This window comes from Betta splendens, chromosome 16 (genome assembly GCF_900634795.4).
Source record: "Betta splendens chromosome 16, fBetSpl5.4, whole genome shotgun sequence".
Lineage (NCBI taxonomy): Eukaryota > Metazoa > Chordata > Actinopteri > Anabantiformes > Osphronemidae > Betta > Betta splendens.
This window is the reverse complement of record NC_040896.2, coordinates 4537169-4556061: the sequence shown is the minus strand read 5'-3', so window position 1 is coordinate 4556061 and position 18893 is coordinate 4537169. Positions and strand designations below refer to the sequence as shown.

General features: G+C 37.5%; 1 protein-coding gene across 12 annotated transcripts in view; it reads right to left on the bottom strand.

Annotated features, from left to right (window-relative positions):
• The window catches only part of grik2 (glutamate receptor, ionotropic, kainate 2), a 291491-nt gene extending 273663 nt beyond the window's left edge, over positions 1 to 17828 (bottom strand). For 3 of the 12 annotated variants that reach the window (XM_029128417.3, XM_041067654.2, XM_055503077.1), the window contains exons 1-2: positions 17630 to 17815; positions 14753 to 15193 (exon numbers count right to left, since the gene is read on the bottom strand). In XM_029128417.3, the coding sequence (XP_028984250.1) occupies positions 14753 to 14864 (112 nt within the window). In that variant the 5' untranslated portion in view covers positions 14865 to 15193; positions 17630 to 17815. Of the gene's footprint in view, positions 1 to 14752; positions 15194 to 15485; positions 15624 to 17629 lie in introns of those variants that run through there. The other 9 variants (XM_029128420.3, XM_029128421.3, XM_055503079.1 and 6 more) reach the window with 8 other exon arrangements.
• Between the last annotated feature and the right edge of the window lie 1065 nt (positions 17829 to 18893).

Genomic DNA, 18893 nt, shown 5'->3' with positions numbered 1-18893 from the left:
CTTTCTTTCTTTTTTTTTCTTTCTATCTTCTTATGGATACAGAAGAGTAAGAAGCTGGTGTTGTAGCAATTGCCAATGCCTGAATTGTCTGACTATATCATTATGAAATGTGATTTTAAATAAAGAAACATTTCATTTATTTCACTCATAATATTTTTTTTAATTTTTGTCAAACTACACCACACACTTTATCCAAGGTCTGTGTTGTGACATTTGTGTGCACTGTACAACCACCATCCACCCCATCCACCTCCACACAAGAGCGTCCATTATTAAAACATTTAAGGTTTGCAGACAGGGTCAAACTCATAATGTCCATATGCTGCTTACACTATGCCCCATAGACATGGTCTGCTTGAACCGTAACGAATATGACAAAGATCGGATTGTTCCTGGATACCCCTAAGCGCTGCCCTTGTCATAAGACTCCGGATCAGAACTTCTAGAGGTGACTATGAATCAGGCAAATATGAGAACTGGTTTCATGTTATCCTATGTTACTGTAGTCACAGAACCAGGATGCAGTACACGAAGGCTAAGACACTGTATAAAACAAACCGCAGGGATGCAGGGAACAGTGTGTCACAAGGAGCCCTGACTCATACTACTGTCAGTGATACAGGGAACAGATCTGATCATGTATGTCCTCATTGTCTTCCAGTACAGCTGGAACAGTCTGTCTCTATCACTGAGAGTCCATGCAGCAATGAGTGAAATATGAATATTTCATTTGTATATTTATATTTATATTCATAAGTATGAATATGTTGCAGCCAGCTTTGCACTGATTTAAATATACTTCCCAGTAGTATGTTGGTTGTCGGCCAAGACAAGTGTCGTGTTCACAAAAGCCACCACTGCTAAACTCCATTTAAAGAGGCCAATAATTCTGACTGGCAATAATAGGGATAATAAAGTCATTTTAGCAAAATATTTCATTTTCTTGAGCTTTGTAAAATCAACATGGAGAATAACACTGATATAAGCAGACTGATATATGTCAGAGGGGGAATGAGGAAACAAGATCAAGCACCAGGCCTGTGTGGTGAGTCATTTCCATTTCCTGTATTAGCAAGGAAATTTCCAGTTTGACAGACAGGAGAGAGAATCACATATATGCAGGTACACACTAACTTGTGAGTACAACAATACTGGGTAGAGTCATTGATGGTGTGTAAGTCAAAACGATCAGATCTACTGTACATCCAATGCAAACTAATCTCTGCTGACATAAGGGATCCTGATCTAAATCTGTAACATTAATACACTACATTTACTGTAGTTAAATAAATAAAATAATTTAACTTGAGTAAGATATAAAAGGCTTGGAGGACAAAAATAAAGTAAAATAAGGCAAGATCAGACTGGAGTGCTTTCGTGTTTCATGCCTTCACTAGCTTAAGTTGTATTTACTAGTATTCAACAACAACATGTAGTTTGATTCTTTGTGCATTGGCAGGCAAAACCTAAAATGTATCATCAATTACATACTCACCTATTGTCATGAGCTGTCAGGAGAAGAATGAAAGTGAAAGTATAAGCAGCCAAAATGAGGGTCTGTTAATGTATGGATGATGTATTGTATAGGCATTGGGCAGGTGGGAGAACAGCCACTGCTACTTCAAATGGAAAGTAGGCAGTTAAGGTGTCTCAGGCACCTCATTATAGAACCTGCTGTGTACAATGCTTTGGAGGCTTGCCTGGCATGCACAAGACTCTAAAGCTGAAAAAAATATTTTCTGCTCAAGTTCACCAGTTGCATTTTTCTGGGTGCCTTTCACTGAAGATTGTTCAGGAATGCCTAGCCACATCACAAGGGGGGGCTAAAAACACTGAAGAATGCTGAAGAGATATTATTCAAACATGAACACACGGCAGGAACCCAAAGGAGGAGCTATAAAACGTGGTCTGAACCTGCTGCAAACTTTACCTAATGCTGGCTAAGCCTCAAAGAAGGACAAAGACATGGACACCTTTAAAGTGCCCCCTCAATGCTCCCCAGTAACAGGCTGTCAGTAGAGGATCAACGGTGGAAGAAAAACATTGTAAGATGGAAGAACGATGTGAAGGGGAAGCGCTGACATGAGAGATAGTGTGCTCTGCTGCCAGAGGCACAGGAGGAATCACTGACACATTATATGCTTGAGTTATCCTCAGTGAAGAAATATACACAGAGGCTTCTGTGAAACTACACGTCTGTCTCATCAAACATGCCTACTGGCTGAAACCAGGTTCCAAGAACACATAATAAATAAAGCACACTTTCCTTCTGTCTTTTTTGTAAAGGCTTTCAAATTCATGTCATTCATGATTTCCACTGTTGTACAGAAACTGGTGATATTTGTCAGACGGGCAAATATTATCACAATAAAGCGGATCCTGTAACATGACTGTTCTGTCACCTGGTTTCTCACCTTCTTCTGCAATATGAGGACATGGCAATTGCCTTACAGTAATTACCTGAACCGATGGCTAGCATTAAATGATAAATGATAACAAAGCCAATGTGTAATACATTAAATTAAATCATTTACTTTGGGGGTTATTACTACTGTGGTATCTTGATCATCTCCATCCTTATACAGTAGGAGGTTCTATACTACATGACACAGATTCTGTATTTGAATGCATGGCAGTATTATACTGTTGCCTATTGTATGTAATATATTTTGCCGATATGTATGGTTATAGTGGGTTAATTACGTTTATTTATCTATGTTATTAATTATTCATCATACTGTCACCACAAGAACATGGCAAGTTGTTGGCTAAATTCCAACTACAGCAACACACAGAGGCTGTACCAAGGTGCTCAACTTGCTGTCATGCAGCAGCCTTTGATTTTGTGTGGCAGTGCAGTTAATCAAGCTACAGAGAAGTACATAAACATGTTTTATAATGTGAGTTATACACTGTGCTATCTTTGAGTGGAATACCTCTCTGGCAGAGCACTTAGTGGAGGAAGAAGTGCTGAGTGGAGAATACATAAGCTACATTTACAGTGCAAAAGGGTAAAATGAACACAAAGTCACCTAAAGGAGAGCAGACTAAATATATAAAAGCCCCATGGTCAGCATTATTGGTTTTGTATAAAAGCACAATGTCCTCATGCTGAAAAGTGAGAGCGGACTTTAGAACCAAACCACACAATCGTCACATTGCAGAGATTGCAATACTATAAAAGGAGATTATGGATCAGTTTGGCTTTGGTGTTAAAAGGAAGAACCGTATCCCATTGCAAATACTCAAGTAACACCCAATGGCTTTTGTCGTGTTGACAAAAAAATCATTTCATAGAATGGACAAGAGAGTTAGTTTGTTGTATCCTAATCTCATTCTGTAAAAAGTCAGACATGAAATAGTTGTTCTCCTCTAAATCGTGCAGCACATTGATATCCACCTTCATATTCTTTCTATAAAATACTCTCCCAAACTCTGATCCATCAAACCAGATTAGCTTCTTGATGTAGTTCAAACAGCGTGAATCTAATTGAAATCTAAATTCTAATCGCTACAGTGCTGCAGTAGATCAGGATTACCTTGACTTCTAATACTTCTGATTCAGCTTCACCATTAAAGTATCAAAGATGTTAGAGCTAGTCAACAAATCAGCCAGTGTAGCAATGAGGATCCAGCTCTGCCTCCTTTTCAGAAATAGGCTGGTTTGGGCACCATCATTTTTAAAGGCAGATCAAAGATCTGTATTAACCACATATCCCATCTCATCCCAAAGCATGACGTGATGATTTTTCTGGCATGGCATCACATTACATCACACTTTGACTGAATGTCACCACAGAGGTGTTACTCCCTAATAATGGCACTGAATCTGGCTTGAGTGAGGTTTTATGCACAAAGGCTTAGGGATTAGGTTCAGGAGCAAACAAAAAATTAACAACCACTGAAATGGTCTATTGATTGTTATTTTACTCCCCCTGTGTCTTACACCAACACAACTATTAGCCTCAATATAACACCAAAGAATGCGATGAAGCACCCGGCATCATAAAAGCTTGTTCAATGCTAAAACAGGCAGCATGTCTGCATATATGTACTATACCTATTATCCTTAATTATTGGTTGGTTATAAATTATTAGGGAAATACTTAACAATTTATTTGTACCAAGGAAGTTTTTGAGTGAATCAATAAATCACAATATTGACTTGTCTTTATGAATCAGTGTGGATTTAATCATCACAGATGTAAGTTGTTTTAAGTAAGTGGGTTTGTCCTTCCTGAGCAATTCAAGTAGTCAAATAAAATGTTTAAAGCTTGTTTGTTCTTCTACACATGCGGTCGTTTACATCATTTAAAATAAAAGTAACTATTTATGCAGTTTTAACTGAAGTACATTTCTGGTTAATATACTGTACTAACACAAGTCCTAACAATCACCGCAGTGTACCTTCTACACAGCCATGCAAATGAGCATATTTTCCAAATATTTAGCCAATTCTCACACCTCACATCCTCTGCCTGATGGATTTTTCCATTGTGTGCTTCAATATATCTCAGTTGTGCTTCGGGCTTTTATTACCCTCCCTGTTGAACCTTTAAAATGCTGCTTGGTTCTATGTTATAATCATGCTCCACCATAAATGTTTCTCTGTCAGATACTGTACAGCAACAATGCCATCTTCTCTGAGCTACAGTGTGTGATCCTACAGTATGTGACTGGACTTGAAAAATACTGTAGGTTATAGATTATAATACACAAGTGTCTTCATTCTTTCCATCTATATCCCTAATATCTTATTTAAATAACTCTTTATTGATGCTATTCTTGACATTCTGACTATTCACTGAATTCAAGATTCACTTACATCAGTAGCAGTTGTGATGTATGATGTCTTTAACACAGTTCACTTGAGGGATGTCTTAAGTGATGTACAATCAGAATCAAAGGCACCATTTAAATTCAACACAGCATCACACTTACGTTGCATAAGGGACCTGTGTGCTCGTATCTTGTTACTATTTATCCACTACCTGAAAAGTGTTTGTATTCAGTTTTGGATAACCACTGTGCTGGTGGTTGCTTGTTCGAGGGATGCGGTGTTCATGTTGCACTGGATGTTCTGTAAACAAGGCCATCTCAGAAAAGCTGTTTGTGTCATGGAAAGGCTGTCAAGGAAAAATACAAGGGGTTCCGCAGGCGGTGTTGCATCCGATGTGGCATGACAAATTTAGGACATGTGACAACACAAGCAGTAAACAAAACGGGCAATCCAGCAAGTAAGGCTATCCAAATATTAAACACAGTAAGTATTACTGTCATATGGTCCCTTGTGTACACAGTCCACTGTATAGCAACACGTTTAGAAGTTAGATAAGCAAGGATGGCTAAAAGGGACAGAACAAGAATATGCAACGATGGATAAGAGTAAAACATAATGAGTGCTTCTCAGGTATTACAGTTTTTATCCATCGCTTTGACCTGTTTTGCATAACTAGGTACCACCTATTTTCATCATCACGAGAACAGCAGAGTATCAGACACATGTAGCAGATGTATAAACCCGTTCTCATTGGATTGACACATTTTCTCCTCACTTTTGGAAAACAGTTACCACTGACGTAACTCAAACAGTCCAAATTCCATTAAAACCAATTCCATTCCATTTAACTTTGGTGACCAACGAGAAAGCATCTTTTCCTAACTATCAGAAACCACTAAGACCACTATGAACTCCTACACAAAAATATAACATTTTCTATCAGCTTTTTGGCCTTAAAAATGGTGCCAGGTCTGTGCTGTTCTGTACCAGCATGGATGGAGCAGGTCTAAAGCAGAGACTGAGTATTAACAGCTTATTAATTAATGTCATGGATTCATGGAGCAGCTGTTTAGGCCTGTGTGTAAACTGTTAAGAAAATGTGTTGTTTCATTGGACGGCTGCTTTAAAGCAACCAATAAAAACTTTACCACCTTAAAAATAAACAGTTAAATGATGGCAGAGTTTGGAAAGTTAAAATGTGTAATAACTGCAACACACAAACCCAAAACCAAAGAGGTAACCAGACTGACCTCTGTGTTGATTAATATTGTTTTTGCTGGAAGGTAAATACCTATATCATACAGATTGTATTTGTTTTTCAAAAAAGGAAGGCAGGAAAGACCTACTGTAGGACTACAGAGTAGTCAGCGAACTAGTACCACCCCACGACCTTCACACAACACAGACTACAAACGAAATTGTAAACACCCCCAACGCCCATTTCTGTTCTCATAAAGTAATTTACTAAGCTAAACAACCAATCATAGCTGCCAGTCAAAGATTCGAAAGTGCTTGGCAACACACTGACAGAGCTCCTGCCTGTGCAGTTACATTGAAGAAAATGGCTCATCAGAGCTACTCTGCATTCATATAATCATTAGACTAATAGCTTTGCCCAGGAGATTTTGCAGTGCACACACAGAGAAAAGGCAACAAGTCATCCAGTCACACTCCACAATCTGTACGTAGCACTGGCAACAAGGACAATTTGGTGCACTGCAATGTTTCAGTTTTTTGCCACAGTTTGGAAAATAAATGTCATGAATTAAATAAATCAAAGCATTTTTTTCATCTGAATCCAATTCTTTGCATTAAAGGCAAATTTGACATTTTTCTGTCCACTGTGTTGATTGGACATGTTGGTTAATTGGTTGCAAGTTGTATTGTTTGAAGGCAGAATGAGCTATATTTATGTATGTATGTCAAATGTTTTGTGCGTCAAAGCGACTGATTAAAACTGTAATCTACCCTAGTCGTACAATCATTTCAATTGTCATCAATTGGACATAGACACCAAACCACAAATGAAAGATACCTACAAATGAATGATCCGAAGCCCAGAGAACATCATCAAACAAGTTACTTTTAACAAGATGGAGAAATGGCATTTATCCCAACACCAACAGAATGTCCTACCATATTTAAGTTCTTTCAGTGTTGAGCAGTGCTTCCCTATGAAAGTCACTTCCTTCACACCTTAATGTTCTTTCCTATCTGCATTCTGTTTCTGAATATGCTTAAGATACAAAGTTCACCTCTCTGTGTTTTGGCCATAATTGTATTGGTTTACTACCACGTTACTGAAACTGAGTCAGTTACTGTAGTCTATTTTCCATTACTTTTGGTATTTACTGGTGTGTTTGTTATAATCATTAGTAACCTTTTTTTGGCGAAGCTTCTACAGTGACATTGATAAATTAGAAAACATATCAGGAAAAATAAGTTGTTTATTAAAGGGAGAAGGGAATGTTACCTCCTGTTTCATGCCTAACATCTATGCAGCGATTTGTTTCACTAGCGCACACATTGTAAACAAAAGGGGCAAGAATCATATTCGGTGTTAATGACTCTGTAGCAGTGGTTCCCTTTGATCCCTGACTGTATTTTTTGATATTGTCACTTTGTTTTGTCACTCATCTGCTTAATACCAACTGCTCATGTAGTCTTGGGGGTAATACATTGTGCTGTATCCCTTTGAAGTGACCATGAATGTGACTTCTACTCTATGCAAGAAATTGCACCTCCCGACTTCACCTGGAACTTCATCAGACCCACAGTAGCCGGCTGAAGTCTAAGTTATGTAAGTGTGTGTGTGTGTGTGTCTGTGTGTGTGTGTGTGTGTGTGTGTGTGTGTGTGTGTGTGTGTGTGTGTGTGTGTAAAAATGAAAAATGTGACACTGGAATAACACATTCATAGCAAGCAGAGGAAATCATGTTTGTCAATTCAAAATATAATTGGAGAAGTTAAAGTTAAGCTGGTGAGTGTAGCAGATACCTAACACATTCCTATGTAGATACAGTATGTTCCATTATGCTATTTCTAGAATGAAATTTTATTTCAACCATGCATATCATACTGAATTTTTCAAATCTTTCGTTAATGTTTGGATTTATTTATAGGTTGAGAAGGGTTGCAATGCACAGCTAAGATGAACTAAAACTAGAAAAACTCATTTCTCGAGAAATTACGTGGGAACCAGAAATTTTCCTTTAAAACAAATAAATTGCATTGGTGCTTTTATTTTGAAAGGATTTAGAGGAAATGTGTGGGGGTAATAACATAACTGTCAATTAGTCTGGAAATAGTCATAACTAACAATTTAAAGGCAAAAACAGTGCAGTTAAAGCTAATAAATTGCATTGGTGCTTTTATTTTAAAAGGACTTAGGGGGAAGCATGTGTGGGTAACTACTAAACTGTCAATCAATCTTTAAATAGCCATAATTACTCAGTCAAAAGCAGAAATATTGCTAATAAAGCTAATTATTTGGCTTAGTGCTTTTATTTTGAAAGGATTCAAAAGAAGTGTGTGCTTAATTACTACACAATCCAATAGTGCAACTGACTAATCAGTAATAAGCATAGAACTGCTGTGGACGCTGACCATCAGGAGTTTGACCTGTCAATCAAACCTGCAGGTGGGTCGTTGGAGATGGAGATGAAAGGCAGAAAATCAGGCTTATTCTGCGCTGTAAAAGCAGAGTTTCACCCCTGATAAACAGGCTTGTTCCAGCAAAATCATAACAGCTGTCACAAAATAACTTCATGAACCCCAAAGCTAATGAGCAACTGGTGTGAATTTCAGGACCAAAGATTGTGGCCACATTCGCTTTTAAGTTGATTTTAAAATGTGTCTCCTTCTGCATTTCTCCCAGACTGTTATTATTGAAATTATCATTAAAGCCTATGGAGGTAATCCATGCTCTCTCTGCGCTTTTAAGGTCAATAATGACTGAAGTGTAGGACTGAGGGCTTAGCCACACACATCATTAGAAGGTAGACAAGTATGACTACAATTTATTTTAAAAAGTACGTTGATAGAGTGAACTTTCTACAGTTTAGTGGAAGAAATTACGTTGATAGAGTGAAAATTTTGGCATTAATGATGAGTTAAAGAAATAAGTTCTTTTCTTATAAAAATGAGACCTCGCACTCTAGCTGTGACATCACCCACTCTAGGTTATGCAATACATCGATGGAAACGCTGAAAATTGACTGAAAACCTGTGAAAAGTAATAGCCGATGATTCTACAATAAAGAGCTGAGAAGTAGATAGCGACGTAAACTGGGGCAAAATAATAATAATAATAACTAGAAAAAGTAATTTCTTCAAGAAATTACATGGGAGAGCTGTTCTGTTGCTGTAATGGCTCAAAAAACTTGACGATTGCAAAGTTGACCAACACTGAAAAGTTGACCCACATTGAAAAGTTGAACAACATTGAAAAGTTGACAAAGCTTAAAAAGTTGAAAAAGTTAAAAAAAAAGTTGACCAAGGAATATCGTTAAGAATCACAAATTATCTGACTTAGCTGAAAAATAGACTAATCTGATAAAGGAAACGGGTAAGAAATCAAAGCAAGAGAACATAGAAAACACACTGTGTATCAGGAGGTTGACCTCTCAATGAAAGTGTTTCAGTTGATGTTGTCATGGAGATGAAAGGCAAGAAAATCAGGCCCACTCTGCTCTGTGAAAGCAGAGTTTCTGATAAAAAGGCTTTTCCCAGCACAACCATAATAGTTATGACAGTAAAACCTTCAGTTTATGAATCCCAAGGCTTCAATGAGAAACTGGTTTGAATTTTATGTTTGAGGACCAAGATTGCAGTCACACTCACAATTTCAAAATGTGTTTCTTTTTGCAAAAACATGAGTGAAAAAAAGTATGTTGATAGAGTGAAAACTGTGGCTAGAGTGACGAGTTAAAGAAAATTCACACTCTAGCTGTGAATTTTATATTTATATAAATATTTAAGCACTCACAAGTCAAAAAATATGGAAGCTGTAATGATGCTGATTTACACAGAGAAAGTTGAAAGACAATAGACGCATTTGAAGTTCAAAAAAAGTTTCTACGCCAAAGTATGATGATGACAGACACTAAAGAAAAGAGGAAAGTTGACAAAAAGTTGACGATTCTCATATACACAATTATAAAAAAATATGAAAAAAGTTGAAAAAAAAACTATGAAAAACCTTAAAAGTTGAAAAGCTGAAAATGTGAAAAGTAATATCATACCTTTCCTAACGATGACACACGTTTAGAAAGTTGAATGACGTTTCTGCAATTAAATATTTAGGGGTTACAAGTTGCCAAAAAAACGAACCAGAGACTCCAGGCTTCAGAGTGAAGGATTTCAACCACTCCGCCAAAGTAACTGTTCATGTCAGCTCACATGGCTGCATTACCCATCCTAGTGGCAACAGTAAAAATCCAATTCATTTTAATAGTAAGAAGAAAAAGCTTCAAATTTCCAAAAGTGTAGAAGATATGAATAAGAAAACTAATAGCACACTTCTCAAAAAGCTAAACATTTTGATATTTTTTTACATTTTTAAAACCTTCTGTAGCTCAAAGCGTGCAGAAGGAGTTGCCCACGATCGTAGAAAGGTCCTAAAAAGGAAATATTAATGCAAAGCACAGTGAATGCTTCCATGCTGAATTTATTGCTGTAGAATTGCTAAAAATAGCTAAAACATTTTAAAAAATATCTAAAAGTAGTTTAAGCACATAAAGTATAGATGGATGTATCTAAACAGAACTGGAAGCTATTTAAACAGAGTTGAATATTTTCAGAACAAGCTGAAGCAATTGAATTTCAAATTAAGGAAAGTTCAAAGAGAGCTAATGAAATTCAAGAAACTCTAAAATGAAGGAAGTAAAGGATTGCTTAATTTGATGAATATAGCTGAATGTTTTAAAATAGGTAAAAGAATAGTTGAAAGTTGTGGAAACATTTAAAACAACTGACAGTAGCTGCAGAGGGAGTCGTTGAACTTTAAATTGAAAAAAGTTGGACCTTTAAAGGAATCATCTGCAGATAAGTGCTGAAAAGTAAAATAGTCTTAATTAATCATAATTAACTAGTAAGAAGCAGAAGTAGTGAAACTGAAGCTAAATATTTTAATTAGTGTTTTTTACTGCATTTTGTTGCACTGTACTCGTATACAGGTATTGACAATAATGTTGAATCTAATCTGAATCTAAATATGTTCAAATGTTTTAGAGTGGGTGCGTGTGGGTAATTACTAAACTATAATTTTGTGGTCATATTTAACCAGTCAAATCCAGAAACGTTGCTATAAAGGTTAAAGTTTTATATTAGATTAGTGTTTTTAATTTGAAAATATATGGAGGAAGAATGTGCAGGTAAATGCTAAACAGTAAAATAATCTTATTAATTAGTCATGATAAACCAGTTGGAAATACTGCTATTTTTAGCTAAAGATCTGGATGGGTGCTTTTATTTTGAAAGGATTTGAAGGAGGTGTGCGTCCCTAATTCGTAAACTATAAAATAGTCTCCTTAACTTGTCAAAATTACGCATTCAAAAGCAAGAATAGTGCCAAAAAAGCTAAAGATATGAATTGGTGCTTTTATTTTGGAAGAATTTCAAGAACGTGTGTCTACCGAATTTTTAGACTATGTCACCTAGTCTCAGTTAACCTTTTAAAGGTGAAATGGTGCTATTAAAGCTAAAGATTTGCATTGGTGCTTTTATTTTTAAAGGATTTGGAGGAGGTGTGTGTGCCTAATACCTAAATTTTGAAATAGTCTCATCAACTAAACACAATTGCCTATTAAAAAGCGAAAAAGTGCTATTAAGGCTAAAGCTATAAATTGATGCTTTTATATTTAAAGGTCTTAGATGACGTGTTGCAATAGTTTACAAGTAAACCTGATGCAAAGGTTATGCTATTATAAAATCATTCATCACTTAAAGTGAATATTCTAATACAAAGTTACTCCTTCTCAGACCAGTTTCTATTAGGGTGCCAACAGTTACTAATCATTGACCATTACCCATAAAGCATTGCGATTAAAATCTGCATATACTGCTGAATTCTTTAATGTTAAATTAAAGAAATACTGAAACATTAAAACAAATAGCTGAAAGTGGTTGATACAACACGAGTATAGATGAAGTAAAAATATAGAGAGTTTTAAAGAGTTAAAGAGTAAAAAGTAAAGAGTTTTCTCTAGATTGATAAATATTGTTGTAAATGCACAATGTAATATAATGTATCACATTATAACATTAGTAATTATAATAAAAGATGAACGTTTTAACAGTATAAAAGGTGCAGGCCTGATGTACTGTAAAAGTGCTTAATTGCTAATCTATAAAATTGTCTCATTAACTATTAACTAGTTATAATACACCAGTCACAATCAGAAATCTTTAACTCATCATTACCTATTAAAGCAAATGAGTTGAATTAATTTTTATTTTTTTTATTTTGAATGGTTTTGGAGGAAATGTGTGTGGGTAATTGTTGAATTGTAAAATAGTCTCATTACCTAGTCAAATGAATGAATAATATTTAATACTAATACTTAATACTATGATTTTAATAGGTGCTTTTATTTCGAAAGGATTTAGAGGTGGTGTATGCTTACTGTAAATATTAAATAATGAAACCATGTAATGAACTCATCAGTAATATGCATAGAGCTGCTGTGAACACTGAGCATTAGAAGTTTGACTTGTCAGTGAAACTGTTACTGAGTTCAATCACTGATCTAATGCATCTGCACCGTTGTCATGGAGGCGTTTTTTCAAAGGCAGAAACCTGCACAGATCAGCTTAACGAGTTGTAGTGAAGCTGATTTGCACCTCTGCTTAACAGGCGTGTTACAGCAAAACCATAATGGTTATCACAAAAATAAATTTACTTAATGAATCCCAAGATTTCAATAATTTGGTGGTGTGGGTTTTATGTTTAAGGAGTGAAAATTGTGGCCACAGTCATGATTTAAACATGCCAGTCTTTTGCGTTACATTTCCATTGGAGTCTGTGGGAGGATTTCTGGAACTCTTCGCGCTTTGCGCAAAGCAGCTACAGACTTAACCAGGCACAGCATTAGAAAGAAGACAAGTATGTCTACGAACGAGTGAAAGAATTATGTTCATAGAGTGAAAACTGTGGCTGTAGTGATGAGCTAAAGAGAAAAGTTCTGTTTTAAAAAAACGTGCTCTCACACTCTAACTGTGACATCACGCACTCTACCTCACGGAATACACACTAATGGAAAAGCTGAGAATTCCTCAAAAACCACCCTATACTTTAAGAGGCTGAACAATAGATTAATAGTTGAATAGCTGAAGATTGTTTTGTAGTTTACATGGTGTCTGTAGCTTATGTTGAAGTAGTTAGAGTTGAACGTAGATAAAGGTGAAGAGGATTTCAAACTCTTTTTCAATTCATTCCAATGGGGGGAAAAAAGGTTAAAAAAAGCTTAATATTTCAAAAAATATGAAAGATATGAATGAGAAAAAATAATTGCACACTTCTTAAATAGCTGAATATTTTGATAGTTGAATGGTTTCTGTAGCTGAGAGGATGCTGGACTAGTTACAGGTAAATGCAGAAAAATGTAAACGTAAATTACTATAATAAAGATTACAACAACAATGACAGATCTCGTTTAGTGTGAGAGCTGTTGCCACCCCTCAAACACAATTACATTCGACCAATCTGCTGCATTTCTTGCTTTGAAGTTCCATGACCTTTAGAGGAACAGGTTCTTGCTTAACTGATGTGTCAGTGCATGAGTGGCATCAAGGTAATAAAACTACCTTTAAATAACAGGAAATACAGACATGGACACATCCAGCTTGTAAATGTTGGGGTTTATGATGCTGCACGGGCCACTTTTTGATGATACAATAGCCTGTAATGTGGCCCAGGGTGTTTATTCATTTGGCATATACTGTAGAAACACTGTTAGCGGGGTGCAAGTCATTGAAATGTAAAGTGAGAGCGACTTGACTGACACATAGCAGGCATGAGGTTCACTGAATTCCCATCTACACTCATCTCACACACACTGAAAACCCGCCTTAAAGCCTTCAGCTCCATCAGCAGAAAAATCAATCTGCACCTCATCAATTTGCATTTATGAATTAATGAAATGGAAATTTGTGGAAATGTGAATTTAATTACTGGTGATGTGTGTTGTCTCTTCCAATTCACACCAAACACAAATGCCTGGATTATCCAACAAAAAGTGCATTTGTTAATATTAATGTGTAATGTAATGACAGAAACAACACATTTGTTATTGTGGCTGCAGTGTGTGTTTGTACAGATAAATTAATGTAATTATGTATATGGCTGACTATTGAATCAAATGTTTTATTTTAGCCATTTCAATTTGGCACATTTTTCTTCTTCTGTTTGTTTTCTCCACATCAACTGCTGCTTCAAGCATTAAGCAGCTCAAAAAGACTGGGCCTTATGCTGGTGATGAGATATGTGTAATATTTACATCTGATAAAATGATGCAACTGGAAAAACATGTGATCTGTGTATATAATGACTGGACTGGCTGGTAGTGCTGAAATGTGGGTGAATTTGAGTTCTGCTTTAACAAATTGTAATTAAAGTAATAAAAAATAATATTTATTGTGCTTATGAAATGCAGGAAACACTGGAAAAATACAAAGGAGTGTGAACCGTTTTCAATTCAGACTTTCTACATACCAACAAGTAATTGCAGCATATTCCAAGTGTTTCTGTTCTATGGATCGTTTGAGTACTGATATCTGTGTTTTCTCAAATTGGAGCCCATCAGTGCCAACGGGTTGAAACATACTCTTGCGTTACTGATCCTAAAAGTCTTTGTTGTACTGTGAAAAGCAACATCAGCCGTTTTCCACAAATGACAAAAAAGTGATGGGAATGGAGATAAGACAGCAATCAAACTTTTAGGGCTACATCAGAGAGAAAAGAATATGTCACTCACCAAATCTCAACACATGTGGCATCCCATGAGAGTATCCCACACAGTGTAATAACAGTAGTAGAAGCCTGATGGTATGCCTCCGATTAAACGTCAGGTTGGAGGTAATCTTCATGGTGCTTGTGGGGCGCACACAATTCTTTATTCCCTGAATCGGTATATTCCCCAGATATTTTTTTTTCTCTTTCACCCTTTTAACGTGAAGCAAGCTGCCAGATCACGGCATGATCACCACCGGTGGGCTGGGCAGCGGTGTCCTCACAACAATTTAACAAAAGCAACAAAAAGGAAAAGAAAAAGAAGAAGCAAAGCACAGCGTGTCCAGCTCACTGCGCCAAGGAGCAGCAGCACTCCGACTCGGCTGAGGAGGATGATGGTGGAGGTGGTGGGGGTGGGGGTAGCGGGACATCCATGTTACACTGGGCAGAGCTTGAAGGAATCCATCTGTTGAGAGACACAGGCAAAGATTGGAGGAGGGAGGTGATGTTGGGAGGGGGGTATTCACAGGGCAGCGCTGTAGGTTTCTAGAGCTCCAGCTAGACCAGGTGACAGTGCGAGCAAGTGAAGAAACGGTCTCGGCAGCCTGGCCGGACCCAGATCCTCATGCTGCACTGCCGCACAGCATCTGACGTCGAAGCGGGCGAGCGCACGAGGTGTTTGTCGGCTCTACTGCTAGCCACACTTCGCTCAAATTGACCGTATATCGCCTCGCTTAAATCGCCTTGCCACCGCCTACCTCGCCCTCTTCTCCCTGTCTCCTCTGTTTCTGACGCCGCGTCCCTCCAGGTCAGCCGCCGCTCTCTGACTCGGTTCAGCGACTGTTGCTGCCAGCGGAACTGCGCAGCAGCCGTATAAAAAGCCAGTATATGAATCTAAAAAAGATCGCCTGTGTTTGATCGAAGTCAGTCAAGGGAGGACTCGTGTGAACGCTCCGTGAATCAAACCTATCACTGAGCGCTCACAATGATGAATAGCCTCAGCTGTATTCCAGCGCTCATGTTCTTTCTTTGGAATTATTACTTCTTTACTTTCTACTTTTCCTGACACCGCGCCTGAACACCCCGTTAAATAACATCAAATTTAAACTGCATGTTTTATTTGACTTGTGATCGAAAAGAAAACTGTGATATATACTATATAAACGACTGTCAGTGATTGTGTACTTACAAATACCACGCAATTATGTTAATTCCAATATTTTGCCACCGGTCTGTTGCTGCTGATCAAGTGTATCCCTGACGTGGGAATTTCAATGATAAATTATTAGAACAGTGAAATCTAAACTTTAAAATTGTTCTAAATTGATTCCTGGTTGCTTAGTCTGAGACAGAATTTTTAAATTGTATACTTTTCAGTTTCAAGGTTCGAAACCTAAGACTGAGTAATCAAAAATTAGCAAAGCAATCAAAAGGTTTCTAACACTAGTTTGGCCAACAATACAAGAGGCATGAACACGGGTAATATAATATGTGATTAATATAATATGTGATTGGGAATAGGATATCTGATTTTAATAAGTCTGTTTTGCTAAGTTTTCAGCACCAGGGACAGAGACCTGGCTTGCACGGATACTGTAGGTTTTCAGCCACACTTCCTCCACTTTTATTTAGCCAAGATATTCATCTCCTTCTGTCCAAACAGACGTCTGTTTGGACCAAAGCCATAAACTGACCGTTTATGTGCATAGGTTAAATATTGTTTCACTATTCGCCTGCTTTCACTGGAGCGTCATTCTTAAGGTGGCCAACTACCAAATATCTCTCCAGGCTGGCTGCTCCAAGTCTCACATTTCTAGAAGGCACAATTAACTGAGTTGAAAATTACATATAGAATTATAGCATTCTTTTACCGTGTCTGAGTAGTTCGGTTATACATAAAGCTGTGCACCAAGCCACGCGTAATACGCAACAGATTGTAGATTAATTTACAAATTGATTTCTGAGTGTTTGGAACCTATTCCTAAATGTGTCTTTTTTTCCCTTATCACTATGTTTTAAATGGTTCCTGTAATTTTAGGTCATAAGACCTATTTTTGTAAGTTTAAGCCGGTTATATTAAGAGAAAAAGCCTTGAATATTAAGAGAACAAAAACGCAGTTTTCTTATGGTCCTGCTTAATATCCAAAAAGGTGCTTCTGGGCCGTGCGGGACTGACAGGTGAAAACGCAAAATTGGCACCAGTGTGCTTGGATTTTTTTTTTCTCTAGCTCATTTTACAGATAAAACAGCTCTACTAATGCGCCATAGCGGATTTGAATGAGCTTTTAATCACGCTGGGCGTAGCGCATCCAACACTGCACGATGGTAAAGTTGATTTAAAGCTAATGTACTTATCAGACGTGGAATTGAAATGCCTTCGCTAGTTCGCATCCAGCCCTTTCAACTAGAGGACGTTATCAGCTGATCATTCACACATCGGATCACGAGAAGCTTTTAACGAGCCCCATAATATCTCTCAAACCCACAACATCAGCGCGAAGAGGAGAAGGGGAGGAGGAACCCGAGGAGGTGACAAGCTTATCCAAGTAGAGGTCGAGCAAAGACACCGTAGGTCACATCCCTGTGATGCCTATTTTACCACAAGTCAAAGCCATTTTTTGAGACACGGAAATTTACTTTACTTTACCCAGCGAGTGCAAAGCGGCTTTCCCCAATAAACTCATGTAAGTACTCCAAACCTTACCGGTAAAACGTGTAGCGGTGTTTAATGCGCATTTTTGTCGCTAAGGGAATGACATAAAACAGCGGCCACTTCAGTGTCATCTGTTTCTTCCCGTTCCTGTTCGTGAAAAGATGTAACGCTCGGGAGCATGTGGAAGGAAACGCAGCAAAAGAAACCAACAACGTGTAAGTATGTAAAGTTTGAAAATAATGGACTTACCTCAGGTAGAGCTGAAGTATGAGCAGCACAAGGAAGTTGATTCGGTTCTATGGAGTCGTTTTCCCTCGCACTTGCATCGAGTAACGTGGCGCTCCGGCCGTAAGAAAGACACGCCTCCTGTTGGATCGCAGGACTCACTGCTAAAAGTAAGAGGTCAGAGATTCACCGGCGCTTAGTCTGCAGCTTTCATCTGTAGATAAAACTGGGTGTCAAGTAGGGCTGAGGCGCGTTATGTCCCTTTATCAGTCAGGGATTTCAGCCCAGACACGCACGTGGACATCTGCAACGAGCGCGAGTTCCGTGCTGTGATGCAGGCTGCTGAAGTCTGAGTCTGAATCCTCCCAGTTCAAGCTGCAGGTTGGTGAAATGTCATGATCTCTATAGGAGACAATGTACAGTATGATGCCCTTAATGAAATAGTAATATAAATGGTCAGCATGAATTCCTTACATGTATACTGTACTTTAAATCATTTGGAGTGTAGCTAAATTTTGAATTATGACAAGTGAATCAAAACTTGCAGCTGAACATAAAGCACAAGTAGGATGTCACTGGGTGTTTGCTGCAGAGGAGCAGGTTGCTGAAAGATTAAACCTGGAGACTGGGGAACCACTGATTACTGTAGATAGGATGCAATTTGATATGCATTTGTGACAAGCTGTGTAGACTTACAGTATACACATGGAGTGTGGTTCAAATAACTGCTAAATGGTTCATTAGTAGATGGGTGTTAAGATTGGAAACAGACCTCAGTTTGTTAGTTTGGGATATTTATCAATCATTCATCCATATCATATCATATCAAAAATGATCATATCCATATCATATCTTATAAAAAATGAAGTCCCTATGAAGCCCCTTTTGCATAAAGAGTAAAACACAGGGTATATTGTAAATGTAAACACTGAGTGGCCATTGTTGTGCAGGGATCAGTTGATAGAGTTGTAGAGTTGAAGAGGCAGTTTCTTTATAACAATGCACAGCAAAGCCTTTTATTCATAGCACTGTCAAGTTTAGTAGTAATTCACTGTCAAGGTTTACAGTTTAAATGCTACTGTATCATGAGACAATTAATTAAATTGTTTTGACTTTTTAATCATTTTTCTGTAAAATCTGAAACTTTATTTTACTACAAACTGCCAAATCTAAAATTGGGACTTATTTCTCCTGGGGTTGTTACATCACTAGCATCTTTGCTTAATTTTGTACAGTATTTATCATATTTGTGAATTTACTGTTTGGAGGTTGGGCTTGTCTTTCAGAT